The 16828-nt window shown below is 42.1% G+C and overlaps 1 protein-coding gene across 2 annotated transcripts in view; it reads right to left on the bottom strand.

Annotated features, from left to right (window-relative positions):
* The window catches only part of Ctnnd2 (catenin delta 2), a 356516-nt gene that overhangs the window by 200136 nt on the left and 139552 nt on the right, over nt 1-16828 (bottom strand). For both annotated transcript variants that reach the window (XM_027943890.3, XM_027943891.3), the window contains exon 4: nt 10974-11187. In XM_027943890.3, the coding sequence (XP_027799691.2) occupies nt 10974-11187 (214 nt within the window). The remainder of the gene's footprint in view (nt 1-10973; nt 11188-16828) is intronic.

Genomic DNA, 16828 nt, shown 5'->3' with positions numbered 1-16828 from the left:
ACAGACCCTACAGCTTACAAGCTCAAGTAATTTCTGTGTCTTTATGGAAAAAAATAGCTTCCCTGTTCTAGAATCTGGAGGAATGTTCAAAAAGCACAGTGCATTTAGCACAATGCTTTTGGGAAAAGTAGAAGGCAGGCAGAACTCCGTCCCAGCCAACACTGCTGTCCCCACACACACTAGGAAGCAAAGAGCTCAATCTAAGCAGCAGGTTTAACAGTTAGAAACTCTACTAAGCCTTCCCCAAGAGATGCAGGGGATGAGCAGAGGGAAATGAATCACAGAAGGCCCCAGTACATGAGTAAAAAGGGTCTAGAGAGATGTGGGTCCCAGGGCCTGGAGAGGAGAAAGCTGATGGGGGCCGAGGATCGGGGAGCACAGGAGGTGACTAGTTGCACACACTCGGGCAGCATCAGGAGCCGTGTCCACCACATAGTCGGTTGAGGCTGATTCTGCAGCCTTTGTGAGGACAGGAATCCAACCAATTCCACGGAGGCAGGGGAAGCAGGTGCTGCTGTGTGCATCCCTGCTCTGCTCTCTGTCTTCAGGGTGGGGCAGCAGGCAGACCCCTCACTCTCCTCTAGTCTGCACCTCACCTCCTCTTCCAGCTTCCCAGGTTCAGGCTCTCGCAGAGCCCTTAGGCAAAGGGCCACAGCTTCTGTGCATCACTCAAATGGCTGAAATGCTGACAGACAGGCCCAGGAAAGGTGCTGCTTTCCTCATGCAGCCAGAGCTGCATTCAGCTTTTCTTCCCTGCTTGTGCCTGCTGACCAATATCAACCTCAGACTCCTCACCAGGCACAGAGACAAAGCCTTCCACAGTCTAGACAATAAATCTCCTTTCATATCTTTCATAGTGCTTCTGCTTCCATGGTCAAACCAGGGCCGATAGACCTGGGGACAAGGGATGAGAGTTGTTACCACTGCCAGCATATAACTGCTGCATGATGGCGATTGTGGCAACACCTACATTTGTCAACCACCATCACTTTTCTAGAGACATGCATAGATGATTCTCTTTTCAACTGGTAAATGGTTAATACCCAAATTAACCATCACCTGAAAAATTTCTCTTGATTTAGTTTAAATTCATGGATTATGGTCCTTTGGAGTCAGGTACTACCCAGTTGGCATCACATGACTGACTAAACTGAAGGAAAGTCTGTTTCCTCATCTTCCTCCAGACATTGTGGCCAGGAGAATACTAGTTCTTCCAAGATGCCTACATCCTAATCCTCAGTACCTGAAACTATGCTTTGTTCAGGACAACAGGCATTTTGCAGATGGCATCAAGTTACTGAGGTTATCCTGAAGAGTGTCCTGGCCTAACCCGATGGGTCCTGTTCATCATCCCACAGTGGTCAGAAGAAAATGTGCTGCAAAAGAATCATCAGAGATGCAGTGTTGGTGGCTTTGAAAAGAAAGGGGTCCCAAGAAAGGGAATATGGGCAGTTTCTAGAAGATAGAAAAGGCAAGGCAACAGATGTCCCCAGAGCCGTCATGCTATGGTATATAGGACTGTCCCTAAGGGCATGTGTTGAAGGCATGAGTTCCACCTGTGGGGCTATTGAGATGGGAGCTTTAGGAGATAGGGCCTCATGAAACGTCACTGTGGGCATGTCCTTGAAGGGAAAACTGGGACTCTGCCCTTTCTTTCCTTCTGCTTCTGGCCTCCATGAGGTCAGCACTTTCCCTCTGGCATCTACTCCACATCATTGCCCTAAAAGCAATGCAATCAATTGTCCAAGAACTGTCATCTCTGAAACTCTGAGCCAAAATTAATCTCTCCTCATTCTAAGTTATTTATCTCAGGTATTTTGTCACAGTTATAGAAAGCTATTTAAGAATCCAGAAAGGAACAAGGCCCTTGATTTTAGCCCAGAAAGACCTGTGCCAGGCTTCTGACTTCCAGAACTGCAAGGTAAAAGATGTGTCTTGTTTTAAGCTGCTGCATTTGTGGTGATTTGTTACAGGTCCAGTTTGAGGCAGCCGTGGCCTGGACCTCTGAAGCAACCCACCCAACAGAGGGATGAGAAACCTACTGGTTGAGATGGTGCACAATAGAAAAGTTGGGGAGGATGGCTTTTACATTTAGTTAACTTCAGAATTGTGGACTTTGAATTTGAACACATAATGGCAAGTGATATTGATTTTTCAACTTTAATTCCTTTGAACTTTAATGTTTTTGGACTTCAACATGAAAGGGGATTTAAACTTTGATTTTTAATTTCTCCTTGGGAATTTGATATTTGGTAGGGTTGATATTAAAATTCAGGGCATCTCCACAGTGCTGCCATTTTGTTCCTGGAATGTCTCTCTTCATTTTCATCTTCGTGAGATGTGAGATTAAGCAACACCTTACTGCCGCACCACTAATGTGCTATGTTGGACCACATGGCTGGTTATTATTCTGGATACAAAATAAAACTGGAATTTAATTTTAAATCCTGTGAAAATAGCAACCCTGCAGTTGACTTATATAGTTTGCTCTTCTGACCCAATTCAGTGACTCTTCTGACCCAATTCAGTGATTCTTATGAATTCCAGGTAACTACCTGGCTCAAGTCCCCCAGAAGATGGAAGGGATGTTTTGATAAACTGCTTAGCTCCAGCTTGGGAGAAAGCAGCCATGCCTCTGGGTGATACAGAATAGAGGGTAAGAAGACAGTCCACGCCATGTTCCTGGGGAAAGGCTTCTCCCGGTTCCATGGCCCTTCCATGAAGGGTGTTCCACCCAGCTTCTCTTGAACTAGCAAGCGCCCTTGGCTTACCGGCCTAAAGTAATGCCTCTGACCTGGTTTCCATCAGCAAGAGGAGAGAATATTTAGTAATTTTTATGCTTTGTTTTATATGTCACTCTGTTCAGAACACACGCAGGGCAGGAGATGTTATTTATTAGGGATACAGTGGAATAAGTCAAAGAAAGGAAGATGTAATTCACAGATAAGAAATTTTACCACATTCCTGCAAGAGGCCCACAGACGGAGGTGAGCTGACTGGTGGAGATGACAGGGAAGCCAGTCCACCTAAATGCGCACAGAGGGGGCACCGCAGTATAGAGGCTGACCATCCAGCGAGACTCGAGGAAGAAGTCACGCTCAGAGAAGACGGGGTACAGAAAGGAGAAGGGAGGCTACAGACGGTCTAGAAATAAACAGCCTCTTGTTCTCTTCTCCTGTTGAAGTGCAAAGAAGAATGCTCAGCAGCCGGAAAAGTCCTGACCCCTCCTTTCAGGCCAGACAAATAAGCAAGACTAACAACACAGAAACGTTTCAAAAGAAGTTGGTCACATTGGGGAGAAATAAAAAGCTACCATGGATATCTGAGTCTCGGACAGAAGTTCTACTAATTAAGTCTGCACCCCAGACCCTGCTCCCCCTTAAGTAAAGCCTCACTTCACAGTTAATGAGCTTCACCAATGTGCACAGAGCTCAGACAAATCCCATTTTCTTCCTGTCTTAAAAATAAGTAGAAAATCCAAGAATCACCCTGCATTTACAGCATGCCCTCAAAATCAATGAGGAAGACCCTCATAAGAAACAGAAAAACTGATACTAGAGAACAGTGAGCTCATTCCTGTTACCTAGAACAACCAACCAACAACCATAGTTCTAAATAATATCTTCAGAGAGTGCATTGGTAACTTATATTCATAAACCAAAAATAGAGGCTATTAAAAACACACACACTTAGAATTAAAAAAGAAAGAGCATATCTTCCTGTGCCCCTGCCCTCACCAAAAAAGTTTCATAGATTTGGGAAAATAAAGGCTGGAAATAAATGTTAGGTATGAGATAAATTACTCAGAAATTATGTGATAAAAAGACAAAGGGCTCCAAAGCATACAAGGAGATAAGGAGGAGGAATAATCCATGAGATTTACAATATGCCTTCTATTCCAGAAAGAGAGGAAAAGAAAAGGGAGACAGAGAAATGATCATTTTTTTAAAAGAACAATCTTCTAAACTACAGGAGGTAGAGTAGAGGAAGGTCTTCCTTGGAGTTATCCCCAGATATTTCAAACAAGGATATGTTTTAGACAAACACCAAATTAAAAAAGGACAGTTTTAGTGATTCTATGCCAGTGAATTTTTAAAAACACACACCCCTAAGATGTCTCTTCATCAGATGTCAGCAGTGAGTTTTAGAATATCAAGGATAAAATTAAATTATAGAAAATGTTTTTGGGAAGAATAATTTTCTATCTAAAAATCCAGATCTGGCATGTATCAATCATGTGTGAGTTTAAGTGACATTTTCTGAATTTCATCTCCTGAGCACCCCTTTTTAGGAACTTGGAGAGTAAAGCAAGAGGGGGAGCAGTACTAGATCCAGGGGATGGGTGTTCCCCTAGAACAGTGGTTCTGGGAGGAGATCTGTGGAGACAAGAGGGAAGCAATGATGGTGAAAATGGCATGAGTTGGGTTGGTGGCCAGATCCTTAATCAGGAGGAAAGAGACTCAGGTGTGGGAGGCAGACATTGCACTACACTTACTCTTGGGGAAGTAAAGCTCTCAAGGCCACTGGCTTTCAAACAAAATAAAACTTATCAAGTTTTATGGTTTAATAAAATCTTTTATTATGACTTGTAAAGCATTCTGAAATCATTAGTTGATCATTTCAAAATATAGGTTGGATATTTCCTTATTTAGAGAGAGAAAAATTATATTAGTCAAGCCCAAAGACAAGCAGCCTTTCTCATCAAAGTTTATTGCTTAGGAGGATTTTGAGTAATGGTAGCACAAAATAGCTTCAACTGGATTTAAGTAAAGTTCTGATTGTCACCTCATAATAGTTATTGCACAGCAGGAAAATTATTTGTTTCAAAGCCTAAGAGGTAGAGGCAAGATCTCTTCTGCTGTGGATAGATACTGCAGTACAAACAAGCGGCTGTTTTATTCAGCATGTATGTTTATGCATTGAATTTAAACACGTATAAATAACTCAGTTTAGCATTTTATTATTGTTCACTTTTCCAAGAAATATTCAATAAATAATTTAAAGCTTTGCAATATAATTTCTTTAATTCTTCAATTATTTGTAATTTGGCATTCTTAAAACCTTACTTCTAGATCTACAGCTAAGTCTCATCTAAAAATTAGTTTATAAAAAAGACTGTCTAAAAATTATCACTAAACCCCATGCTTTTTAAATTTTGTATTCATATGAAACACATCATTCCTTACAAATATCTAGGGAATACTTCAAAGGAGGATGTTGCTCTCCATCTCTCTGTAATTTTTTTTTCTACTAAGTCTGATGAAGAATTGCAAAGGAAGCAAAAGGTATAGTTGTTACACTTAAGTCACTGTTTTGTTTAATTCATGCTTGGATCTTACTATGGTTAGAATATGAGATACAAGCTCAGGAGAAAATGTAGCAATGATGAAATGAAATTATTAGATTATGAGAACTGTTACCTAATCAGCGGATTAATCCATTGGTAGATTAATAATTTGAAAGGACTACTGTACCTGGTATCAACTGTAGGGTGTGGAGACATGCCTTTGGGGTTTATATTTTATCGCTGGAGCCTCACTTGCTTGCTCCCTGCTTTCTGGCTGCCATATGCTCTACAGTTTTTCTCCATCCCACCCTTCTGCCATGATGTTCATGATAATCATGATGCCATGACCAAATCAGATATCCATGGACTGAACCTCTGAACACCAAGAGGCAAAATGAACTTTTCCTCCTCTAAAGTGTTATATCAGTTATATTTTAGTCACAGTGATGGAAAGCTAACACAGAAATTAGTATTGAGATGTGGGATCCTTGGTTTGCCAACACCTGACCATGTAGTTCAAAAGCAATTGAAACTGGTTTGTGGGAGAAGTTTGGAAAAGCTTGGGAATGGAGGCTGGACATGCCTTAAAATGTTGTAAATAGAGTTTAATGGGTGATTCTGGTGAGAGCCCAGATGACCAGAATGACAATAGGAAAGCAAACATTAAGACTGTGCTCATGTTTCCGAGGCTAACAAGGATTTACTTGGGAATTGGACTGGAGACCAATTACGTTCTGGCAAAGAACTTGTCTACATTTTGTCCATGTACTGAGACTTTCTGCAAAGCTGAACTTAAAGGTGATGGATTAATGAATTGGGCAGAGGAAATTTTAAGGCAGCCCAGCATTCAGGCAGTGACTTTGATATTGCTGAAAGCTTTTATCCAAATGTATTGTGAGAATTAAGAGCAAAAAGCAGAGAGGAAAGATTTGAAAAACTCCCAGTTTGAACAGATAAGAAGTGCATGTGGTGGCTGGGGTGTGGCTCAGCAGTAGAACGCTTGCCTCCGGAATGTGAGGCACTGGGTTTGATCCTCAGCACCACAGAAAAGTCAATAAACAAAATAAGGATACTGTGTCCACATATAACTAAAAATATTAAGAAAAAAAGAAGTGCATGTAAAATTGAGGCCAAACAAAGTGTGATTATTGAAAGATTTGACACCACTAAAGAGAAGCTAAGTACTTTGCATAACAGCAACAGAAAAAATGCCCTGAGGGCAACTCAGGAATCAGCAAGATGACGCCTATTGAAGAGTCGAGGGTGTAGAAGTGAAAACTTGTTCCAGAGGCCAGGGGGAACCCTATCTACACAGGGGTGCCTAGGAAGTTGTTCCCCCAGGGTGCATTTCACTGTGCTCAGCTGCCCAGTCTATCAGAGGCCACTGCAGCTGTGGTCCAGAGTGGTACGGTTATTACTGGAGCTGGCAGCAGACATTGGCGTCATTCATCTGGTACTGGTTCTTCAGGAATGCAGAATGCCAGAGTTAGGGGGGCCCAGAACTTTGCATTGAGATTTCAAAGGAAGGCTTGGTGAGTCAGGTGAAGTGTAGCAGGGCTAGAGTCCCTGCAAGCAGGGGTCACTGAGAGTGACATGTGAGGCTATACAGGTGAAGCTGAAGTTGGGAAGAAGACCCCCAGATTAAGAGATGCCAGGAACGAGGAACATTTGCTGAGGTGCTGGCTGCTGACAGACCCAGCATAAGAGAAAGACCATGTGGGCTGCGACTGGCAAGGATCAAATAGGAGCTGCCCAACCCTCTGGGATCACATCTTGCCAGCATATGCTCCAGATCCCAAGGTGGACAGACAGGACCTGTTGCCTGGCTAGATTTCAGTTTTGCTTTGGTCCCATGTTTTCTTTACTTCCCCCTAATTCTCCATTTTATGAATGGAAATGTTTACTCTGTGCCATTATATATTGTATATATGTTAAGTTTCTTTTGATCTTGACAGGGGCTCAGAGCCAAGAGTTGACCTTAAGTCTCAGAGGAGGCTTTGGACTTGGACTTTTAGATGTTGCTCAAACGTTTAAGCTTCTGGGGACTCTTGTAAATGGACTGAGTGGATTTTGCACTGTGAGATGGCATGAGCTTTAGGGGGCCAGGGGCAGAATGCTCTGAGGTGTCACCCCAAAGGTCGGGAGACAATGTGGCAATGATGAGAGGTGAAATGATCAGATTCTGAGAGCTGTAACCTCATCAGTGAATGGATACATTTGATGGGTTAATAATTTGGAAGGACTACTGTACCAGGTAATATCCACAGGCAGCAGGGTGTGGCTGGAGGAATAGGTCAGTGGCAGGTGTCTTGGGGGTTTTATCTTGTCCCTGGTGCCTCACTTGCTCACTCTATGCTTCCTTGCTGCTATGAGGTAAGGAATGTTCCTCTGCCACAAGGTTCTGCCTCCTCTCAGGCCCAAAGCAATGGAAATGGCCAACCATGGGCTGAGCCTCTGAAACTATGAGCCAACATAAACTTTTCCTCTCCTCTAAGTTGTTATTTTCAGTATCTTGGTTACAGTAATGAAAGATGACTAACACAGATACGTAATCTAATTCTCAAAAGGATTTGTGGCTGCTCCTTGAGGCTAAAAAAGATGAGTGAGTCTCTCTTCTCTTACACTGTACTCCACCCTTCATAGCCATGTCCTCCTTTGCTGCTCATCTGGTAACTCTAAAACGTAGACATGGTTGTCAGGGATGTCTCTGCACACTAGCAGCCAGCAAGGCACAGGTGCTGACCATTCACAGCAGAGTCCAATCACAGCAGCGGGTGCTGACCTAAGCATCAGTGCCCCTTCAATAGCACCTGAAGCCTGCAGATCTCCAAGATCATTCGAGAAATGAATAACTTAGGAACAATGGGGTGCCTGTACCCACACAGGAAGGCTTACCATGCTACAGAGTCCAGCACACTTGGCCAGAGACATGAGTCTGGAGGAGAAGGACTGCAAAGAAAATGAAGCAGAAAAGAAACGCAGGCTTTGAAGACCTGCATGTTAAACCAGGTTTTCTGGAATAAAATATCTGGTTCTCAAAGCTTTGCAGGAACTAGCAGGATCCCACTTCATAGCCCATTTGCAGATGACCATGAGCTGCAGCTGAGGATGAAACTGACCTTGCAGGCTCTCTGTGGTGAGGCCATTTGCCTTGTTTGCCTTCTGCTTCAGCAGTGGGTCCAGCTTCCGCTAGACTTGCACACTGATGTGACATTGACGTGGATGTCAGCAGGGTCCTGCAGGTTCCCAGGCGTCCTTGGAACGCTGTGGCTCCTTCTGCATTGGAAGGTCCTCAGGGTTTCTCTTCCTGTCTCCTGCACTGGAGGCACAGCCAGGCCACGGTAGTCACCGTTTTCAACAACATCCATGAAACTCCAGATACGATGAACTGCAGCTTGTCAAAATGTTGTGACAACATGTTTGTCTTTGAGAAACAAATTCCTGCCTGAAGTTCAGCTGAGCACAGTAAATCCCAGCCTCTGGAAAGGCAGAGACACCTGCTGAAGGAGCAACCACTGTCACTCTCCGTCAGTCTGGCTGTCACCGTGGACAGCATTTCTTCTAGGAGGTGCGGTGGAGAGAGCCTTGGTCACCAGCACATGCTGATGAAATAACAATGGGTCATGACATGACCATGGGGACCAACCTTTGTTCTTCTCAGAAGAAGGAGAATAAGAGGTGAAAGTCCCCTCTCTGAATATCAAGTGCCTGCCTGCTTCCGACGCCTGTTTCACCAGGAGAGGAAACTTCCTGACATTTGGGAGAGGTCTGTTTGCCTTTGAGGTTATGTTCCTTTGATGTTTTCAAATGGGGCTCACGTAGTTATTTTTGATGTTGCCCTGGTCGAAAATGGGTGACCTCTAGGATCTGTCAGAAGCAGTCACGAAAGCAGTGATGTAGCTGTCCTCTGTTCCTTTATAGCCACCTCAAGTGACAGCAGTGGCACAGGGCATTGTGTTCTGAAGTGTGTCATGTGACAAGAGAGCACACTTTTTTCTTTTAAGCCACCAATCCCTCAATCATGCCGAGTTTTCATATGTGACAGTTTCTTTGGCAATGAGATGAGCTCTGGTGGTAGTGATCTGGGTGCAGTGGTTCTGGACCATGGTTTTGTATAGCAATCCCAGATTTTGTTAGATCCATTTTTTTTTTTTTTCAAAGCATGCAACATGCCCCAGGGGTGGGTCCGCGGAAGGCCTTCTTCTGGACCTTAGCACTCGTGGCTTTGTGCACCCGGGGGAAGGGCTCAGCACAGAGGCAGCGTGCTTCACCGCACGCACTGAGTCCTTCCTTTCTCCACAGCTATCTCCAGCTTCAATACAACCCATGCAAAGAGGGACGGGTGTTCATGGCCGCAATGACAGGGAGTGTTTCCAGTGGAACAGCACACCTCAAATCTATCCCGGACATCACAAGGTGTGCATGGTGGTACTTTTGCATCTCCTGACCCAGGTTACTTTAGTGGGAAACACTATTTTTACAGCACTACAACCCATAACAATGATTCTTTTCCCCTACAAAGACAACTTTCTACTTACGGAAAGAAAATAGAAAAAGAAAAGAAAACTAATTTGGTTCTAATTCAGCTAAAAAGTGAGAAAGAGATGTGACAATCATCTTAAAGAATGAAAATTCAAGAAAACATATTGAAGCTGGCAGTCTTGACCCAAGGCTGAATAAATCTTTATGATTCTCTGGGTTGAGTAGTATATTTTCTTTAATAAACAAATTTGCAGCTGTTTCATCAGCACAGATATGAGGAAATTTTAGAGTGGAGACAGAAGGTGAGTGAGGGATTACAGAGGATTAGAAGATTTTTTTGGAGTGTCAACTTTAAAGTCCATTTGCCAAATACTTGCTTCTAGGGATATGCTGATGAAGCCGAAACCAAACATCACCTAGAACAGCAGTGAGCACAGTCAAGAAGAGTAAGCATTAGGCAATGTGGATCCCACACAGGGGCCACCTATGTCATTAGCATTCCAGCAGGTAAATCTCATACTTAAAAAGCAGGGGAGGATTGCTAATGGCCAAGGTTTGCTATGTTAACACATATTCTAAGAAAGGTGCATGCTGAATGTCTGTGTATTCTCATTAAGCCCTCAAGAGGCTATGAGTACCTGGTTTATAAAACCCACAGTTCTACAATCACGGGAGGCTTTCTTTCATGTCAACGTTTGAAAAACTCCTTAATGTGTAGTCATATAACCTTGGGACTTTGAATAGGCATAAATACATAACTCGATAAATAAAGTGCTAATAAGTATGATAAGCTCTCTACTATTAACCAGCCTATAAACCAGACTGCACACTTATTACCAATAACTCAGGAGCCCTGTCCTTCTATCAGTTATTCTTCATGTAATTCAAATGATGGCCTGTGGTATTGTAAGATGCTCCACTGCTTATAAATCAACTGAAGAGGGCTGAAATACGACCACAGAATTTTAGGGAGGGCTACATTTACTGGCTTCTACTGATTTAACACGATCAATCCAGGCGTGTGGCAATGGCTACTACATTATTCACGTGTCGGCTCATTTGAAAACACAAACTGAGATGGCCCATGTTATGAGCACTCTGAGAAGCCCAGAACCACAACATTGGCTTTGCACTCTTAATATATGGCTGGGTAATGGAGAATCTGTCTTGAGATCCAGTGTAATGACTGAGTAGCGATGCTAACCTGTGACCAACTCCCGGATCTCCAGGTCCGTAGTCTTGCGGAGTAACCTCACCAGTGCGGGGATGCCACCGCAGTTTTTCAGGGCAATTTTGTTATCATCGTTGGCCTTTCCATACACCAAGTTCCTCAGGGCGCCGCAGGCACTGCGGTGGACTTCGGTCATCCGGTGATCCAGCAGGTCCACCAGGAGCTGTATGCCCCCTTGTCTCCTTATCTGAAAGAGCAGAGGACATGACTTTCACCTCAGTGAGCACAGTTTCACTACCTAAAGCAAAACATGTTTTTTTTTTTTTATATGAAGAATCTGCTACAATTAATTGCACTGAACTGAATTAAGACATGCAAAGGGAAAAGAAAGCCATTAAGTGTTCCCTGATTTTATTGCCTGTACTTGCTTTAATATCCTCCCAATAAAAATTTAAATGTATTTCTTTCAAGCTATAGAATTTTGGAAAGGTGATTTTCATTTTAGAATGGGTGTCTCAGACATTTCTCTCTAAAAATATGCCACACATTCACGGCATGAAGCAGATGGAGGAGCAAAAGGCAGGAGAATGGTCCCCATTCCTTAGGCTTATTAAATTTAACCACTGTCTTACAAGGCTGCAGGATTGATGCAGGAAATGCTAAAATTATGCTATTTAATAGGGAAACACTCCAAATGATTCAAAGGAACCAGGAGCTAAATGAGAAACTGGAATCCTTGGCACAAGGAGTTTTATTTATCTCAGAAGATCTGGGAAGATGAGAATGTCACTCACAATGAGAGACAGAACATGTTGAGCTAAGTAGTTGCACTTAGGTATTTGATTAAAAACAACAACAACAAAAGCTGCATTAAATTTTCGTGTCCTTTTTACCCAGAGACAATTTTAATCTTTTACAAGTAAATGTGAAACAACCTTTGCAATGTGTTTGCAAAATGCCTGCTTTCCTTACTGCCCTTTGATGTTGGGACCTCTTTTAAAATTTAAACTGGAAGCAAAACAAAGTGGCTAGTTAACATGCAGACTATTTCACAGTTGCCACGGGTGAAGCTGTGTCTGAATACCTCTGCATTTAACATGGGAAAATACAAGAATTCATTTTGTAATGTCTTTCTCGTTTGCTTTCTTTAAACTTCAATGTTTCCCAGGGACAGAGCATTGGTACCTTCTCTACTTAATTTTCTTATTACAGAAAACCCATCCATCTCACTGATATGCCAGGACCCATGGCCAAATCCTCCCCCCGCTCTTGGTGTTATGCAGATGCTACCTTCTCTATGAAGTTCCTCTAACCACATTGCTTAAAACTATAATCTGAACCACACCCACCCTCTGCCACAGCATCCTGGTTTAACCTTCATTGGGAACAGCGTTCTTCAGACCCTTGACAGGCTCACCTAATTTGTTACATTTATTGTTATCAGCTGTGTCCTGTTTGAAGGCATGTTCTGGGAGGGCCAATCTCTTTGTTTGGTTCACTGATGTATTCTTATTCCTACCACAAGTGCATGGCCAAGAACATAGCAGATGCCACTAAATGTTTGCTGAATGGATGAATGAGGCTAGTCAGTTACTATGTCACTTGCTACCTTAGTATTCCTCAAATTTAATAGTGCTTTTTAAGATTAAGCAATAACCTCTTCAAAGGGATGAAAACACCCTTTTATGAAGAGCCAAGAATGCGGCCCTGAGGCCCCAGCAGCAATTGCTACCTGCTTACAAACAAAATGAAGGCAGGCCTCACACCTATGGTGGGACCACCCATGGGCCACCCATTCCTATAGGAATGATTTTCATTCAGCCACAAGTGAGAGCAGGAAAGAAAAAAACCCTCAAAGAACGCATGGGCCATAAAAGTTTTTTTTTGGAAACTTTATGCACAGTACTTCAAGTATTACACCCCATGGGAGAAGCACCAGGGCAGGAGGAGAGGGGACTCAGGACCACAGTGCTGAGCGGGGTACTGTCCTCCCAGGCTGTCTGCATGGCACCTGCAGATGACTGCTCCGGGGATTACCAAGTCAAGCTGAGAAAAAGCAGCCAGAAACCACTTTGCCCAACTGAGAGTTCTGCCCAGTTGTACTGATTCGCATCCACCCCAGGAAGGTGAGTTTGTATTGCTCCTTGTGTGATGCAAACTAGAGGTGTGTCCTTAAAACACATCTGGATTACATCCATCTCCACTCTATTAAAGCACCTCAGAAGGGATACTGCATTTGTATGGAAAGTTTAAACTGTGAATATCCATTTTTTTCTATGTGTGTGTATTGAAATTGTGTGCTTTACCTTAAAATTCTCTTGGTTTAATATTTAAATAATGATAAAGCCATTAAAAAGATAACAAACTTATTTATACAGTCAACCTGTCAGTTATATATTAAAGACAGATGGCATATAGTAAATCAGAAAACAAAACAATTTCATCCATACCTATGTATTTTAGTTATTGTGAATATCATAATTAATATTCTGATTTATGACATTTCCCATTCATGTGACTCAATAAATTAAGCAACTAAAATATTATCCAAACTCATTAAGAGGGTAAATGAGTTCGGAATGAATAAGATGAATTCTTAATAATATAATGAGATCACAATATTTTCATCATGACCCTAATTAATTCCACATACTCAAATTCTATTTGAATCTTTTTAGAGAAACACAGATAAGATCATAGCACTTTCCTTTCACTCCTGTTTGGGGCCACCAGGTCATCTATATAAAAGCTTTTGTTTTCACGAGGTTGAATGTTATCTTAGAATTTGAGACTCCCATTTCAGTTTTCTAAAGCCAAAAGTTAGTCGGAATCAATATTTAAATATTCCCACCTGTGAAATGGGAAGTCAGGTCTTTGGTGCCTCGTGCCCCTCCCCCTGCTTCCAGCAGGAACAGAGGGGAAGCCCTGCCCGGGACGTCTCCTCCTGGTCTGCTCTGGAGGACCTGGGCTGTCCTCGTCCCTCCTCCTCTGCTCTTTCTCCTAGATCTTTCTTCCTCATTCTTCTGGCACATAGTCAAGAACCCTTTAAAGTCTCCAAACAAACCTATTCTGAACATTAATAAAGTATAACTTTTGGAAACACTACCAGGGGATGCTCTTCTTTAGAAGTGGGACCTTTACGTCCTGTCCTACTCCATGTCCAGCAATCTTTCTGACTCATCTCCCCCATGAGGGCTCCACATCCAGCAGGCTGAGTCTGGTCACTGCTGGTGAGTTGACCCTCTCACCTCATTTCCTGAACCATCTTCATGCCGAATTCTCAAATCTCAAAAAAGTCTAGGTTTAATATAACTAAAATAAAGTCAACCAAGTTAGCTAATATGTAACCTTTACCTTTAACAACAGAATAAAATGCCCTAGAAGAAAGTAAGACAGAAAAGTAAGACAGAACGTAGCAAGTGAATAAGTACCAAATGAGTGGAAGACTGGTGTAGTTGGTTTTTATATATTCGTTTCCTCTCCTCCTCCTCCTTTTTCTTTTACATTTTAAAACTCTTTTTCCAATGGGATTTTGATGTTTTAGAGCAGTTTTGGGTTCACAGCAGAACTGAGCTGAAAGCTCGGCATTCTGTGCTCCTTGCCTGCACACAGGTATGACCTCCCCAACCACCAACATTCTGCACTCTAGGGTCCTTTGGTTACAGGGGATTCACTTAATTGACTTACTGCTGTCACTCAACCTCTAAATGCTTCATAGTCCAAAGTTACAATAGGGCTGGTGTTGTGCATTCCACAGGTCTTGACAAATGTAAAATGGCATGTACCCCCCACCCCAGTAGTAGATAGAATGGTTTCCCTGCCCCACAAGTCCTCTGCGTTCTGTCTATTCTCTTCCCCCTTTTCACCCCAAACCTGAGCAACTACTGATCTTTTTAACCATCTCTATAGGCTTCATTTTTTTCTAGGATGTCAAGCAGTTGGAACTATACAGTACACAGCCTTTTGGACTGGTTTCTTTTTCTTAGTAGTATTCATTTAAGGTTCCTTCCTGTCTTTTCATGGCTTGCTAGCTCATTTCTTTCTAATGCTGAATAGAATTCCATTTTATGGATATACTACAGTGGGACCATTCATATAATAAAGAGCATCTTGGTTGCTTTTGAGTTTGAGCAATTATGTATAAAGCTGCTATAAACCTATGTGTGAGAGCTGGAGTTGCGGCTCAGTGATAAGAGTGCTTGCCTAACATGTGTGAGGTCCTGGGTTCCATCCTCAGCATCACATATAAATAAATAAAGGTACATTGACTACATATATATATATATATATATATATATATATATATATATATATATATATATATATTAAACCCTCTATGTGATGGTTCTAAGCTTTTATCCCTATGGGTAAATGTCAGAGTATAAATGATGCATTATATACTGAGAGTATATTCAGTTCTTCCAAAGTGCCTGTGCCATCTTGCACAGTGAGAGTTCCTGTTGCTCCACATCCTCACTAGCATTTGGTGATGTCAGTGCTTAGATTCTGGCCATTTTGATAGGTGTGTAATGGTATATATTGTTGTGTTTCTTCTAAGACTACCTGCATGATTTAGATTTATTTGTGTTAGTATAAATGATTGAATTAAAACAACCAATGTTGAAATTCATAAGGGATAGGATAGCTTTGATACAATCTGAATTGCACAAATCCCATATCTGCTACCTTCCTGAAGCTGACAGGCTTAGAAAATGGCTGGAAAGGGCTTTTCATAGGATAACCTGCATAGGTAGCTTTAGATTTTTTTATTAAATAATTCTTTGATAAGTGGCCAGATTTTGTCAGTTATAGTTATGTCAATAGTTTACATTTATTTTTCTGTTTAGGTGAAAATTTCAGAGATCTAGAAGATAAGACTAGTCCATTAGGAGTGAGAAAGTGGAAACTGATGGACTGAATTGACAAGAAAGAAGGAAGGAAGGAAGGAAGGAAGGAAGGAAGGAAGAGGGAGGGAGAAAAAAAGAAAGAAAGAAAGAAACCATGCTCTGCTGCCTGTTCTGTCAGGGAAATTTAAAATCTGGTATAGACCCCATCTTAGGAATGTGTATGTTCCTGGAATGTGTATGTTCAGGCTCTGTGATGCCCATTCAGTTTCCACCAGGGGAGAATGTAAACAGCTTCCACATCGCTCCCATCAATCCACTGTTTACAAGTGTTTTTACCGTTAAAATTCCAGAGCTGAGAATACCTGAAAATCATTCAAGAATAGGACACAGTGGGTTTCCTCCCTGCCCTTTCCTTAAAAGGCAGAAGACATCTAAGCTTTAGCCAGAAAACAAAAGAATGAATTAAGGTGAAACATAAAACATGCAAACAATACAGCATCACCTCTTAAAAACAGGGTCTCTTAGTGAATTTGTTATTAATATAATCTGCATTTTTAAGAATACAATACATTACCAATAAGCTAGTTATTATAATTAAATTGATACCAACATTGGTGAACTATCTGTAGCTCACCCAGTTAGAGTTGTGTCAGGATGTTCATAACAGTCTGCAGATGATATACATAGTGGGGATGATATATATAGTGGGTTAAAAAATTGCTTCAAAGTTTGCAACTTTGTTTGAGGAAGTACTTGTCTTTATTTAGAAAAATACCATGAAAAGTTTCTTGGTGAGCCGCTGAGGGCACAGCCTTTTGGGCATTTGAGTGTGACAAAAGAGATTGCTCACCTGCACTGCAAAGGAGCGAAATGTGGAGGGAGGCATGGGTACAAGAGCAGAAGGCCAAAGTAGCCTTTTGTCAGCCCACTGGGTGGTAAAATTAGGACCTAAGAACAGGTGAGAACCCTGGGATCCCTTCTATGGCCCTCAGGGATCTATCTCATTTTAAGCAAAATAGGTATATCTTTGGGCTTCTGGGC

The sequence above is a fragment of the Marmota flaviventris genome, chromosome 5 (genome assembly GCF_047511675.1).
Source record: "Marmota flaviventris isolate mMarFla1 chromosome 5, mMarFla1.hap1, whole genome shotgun sequence".
Taxonomy (NCBI): Eukaryota; Metazoa; Chordata; class Mammalia; order Rodentia; family Sciuridae; genus Marmota; species Marmota flaviventris.
Note: the sequence above shows the minus strand (reverse complement) of the source record. Positions and strands in the feature narration are given on the sequence as shown.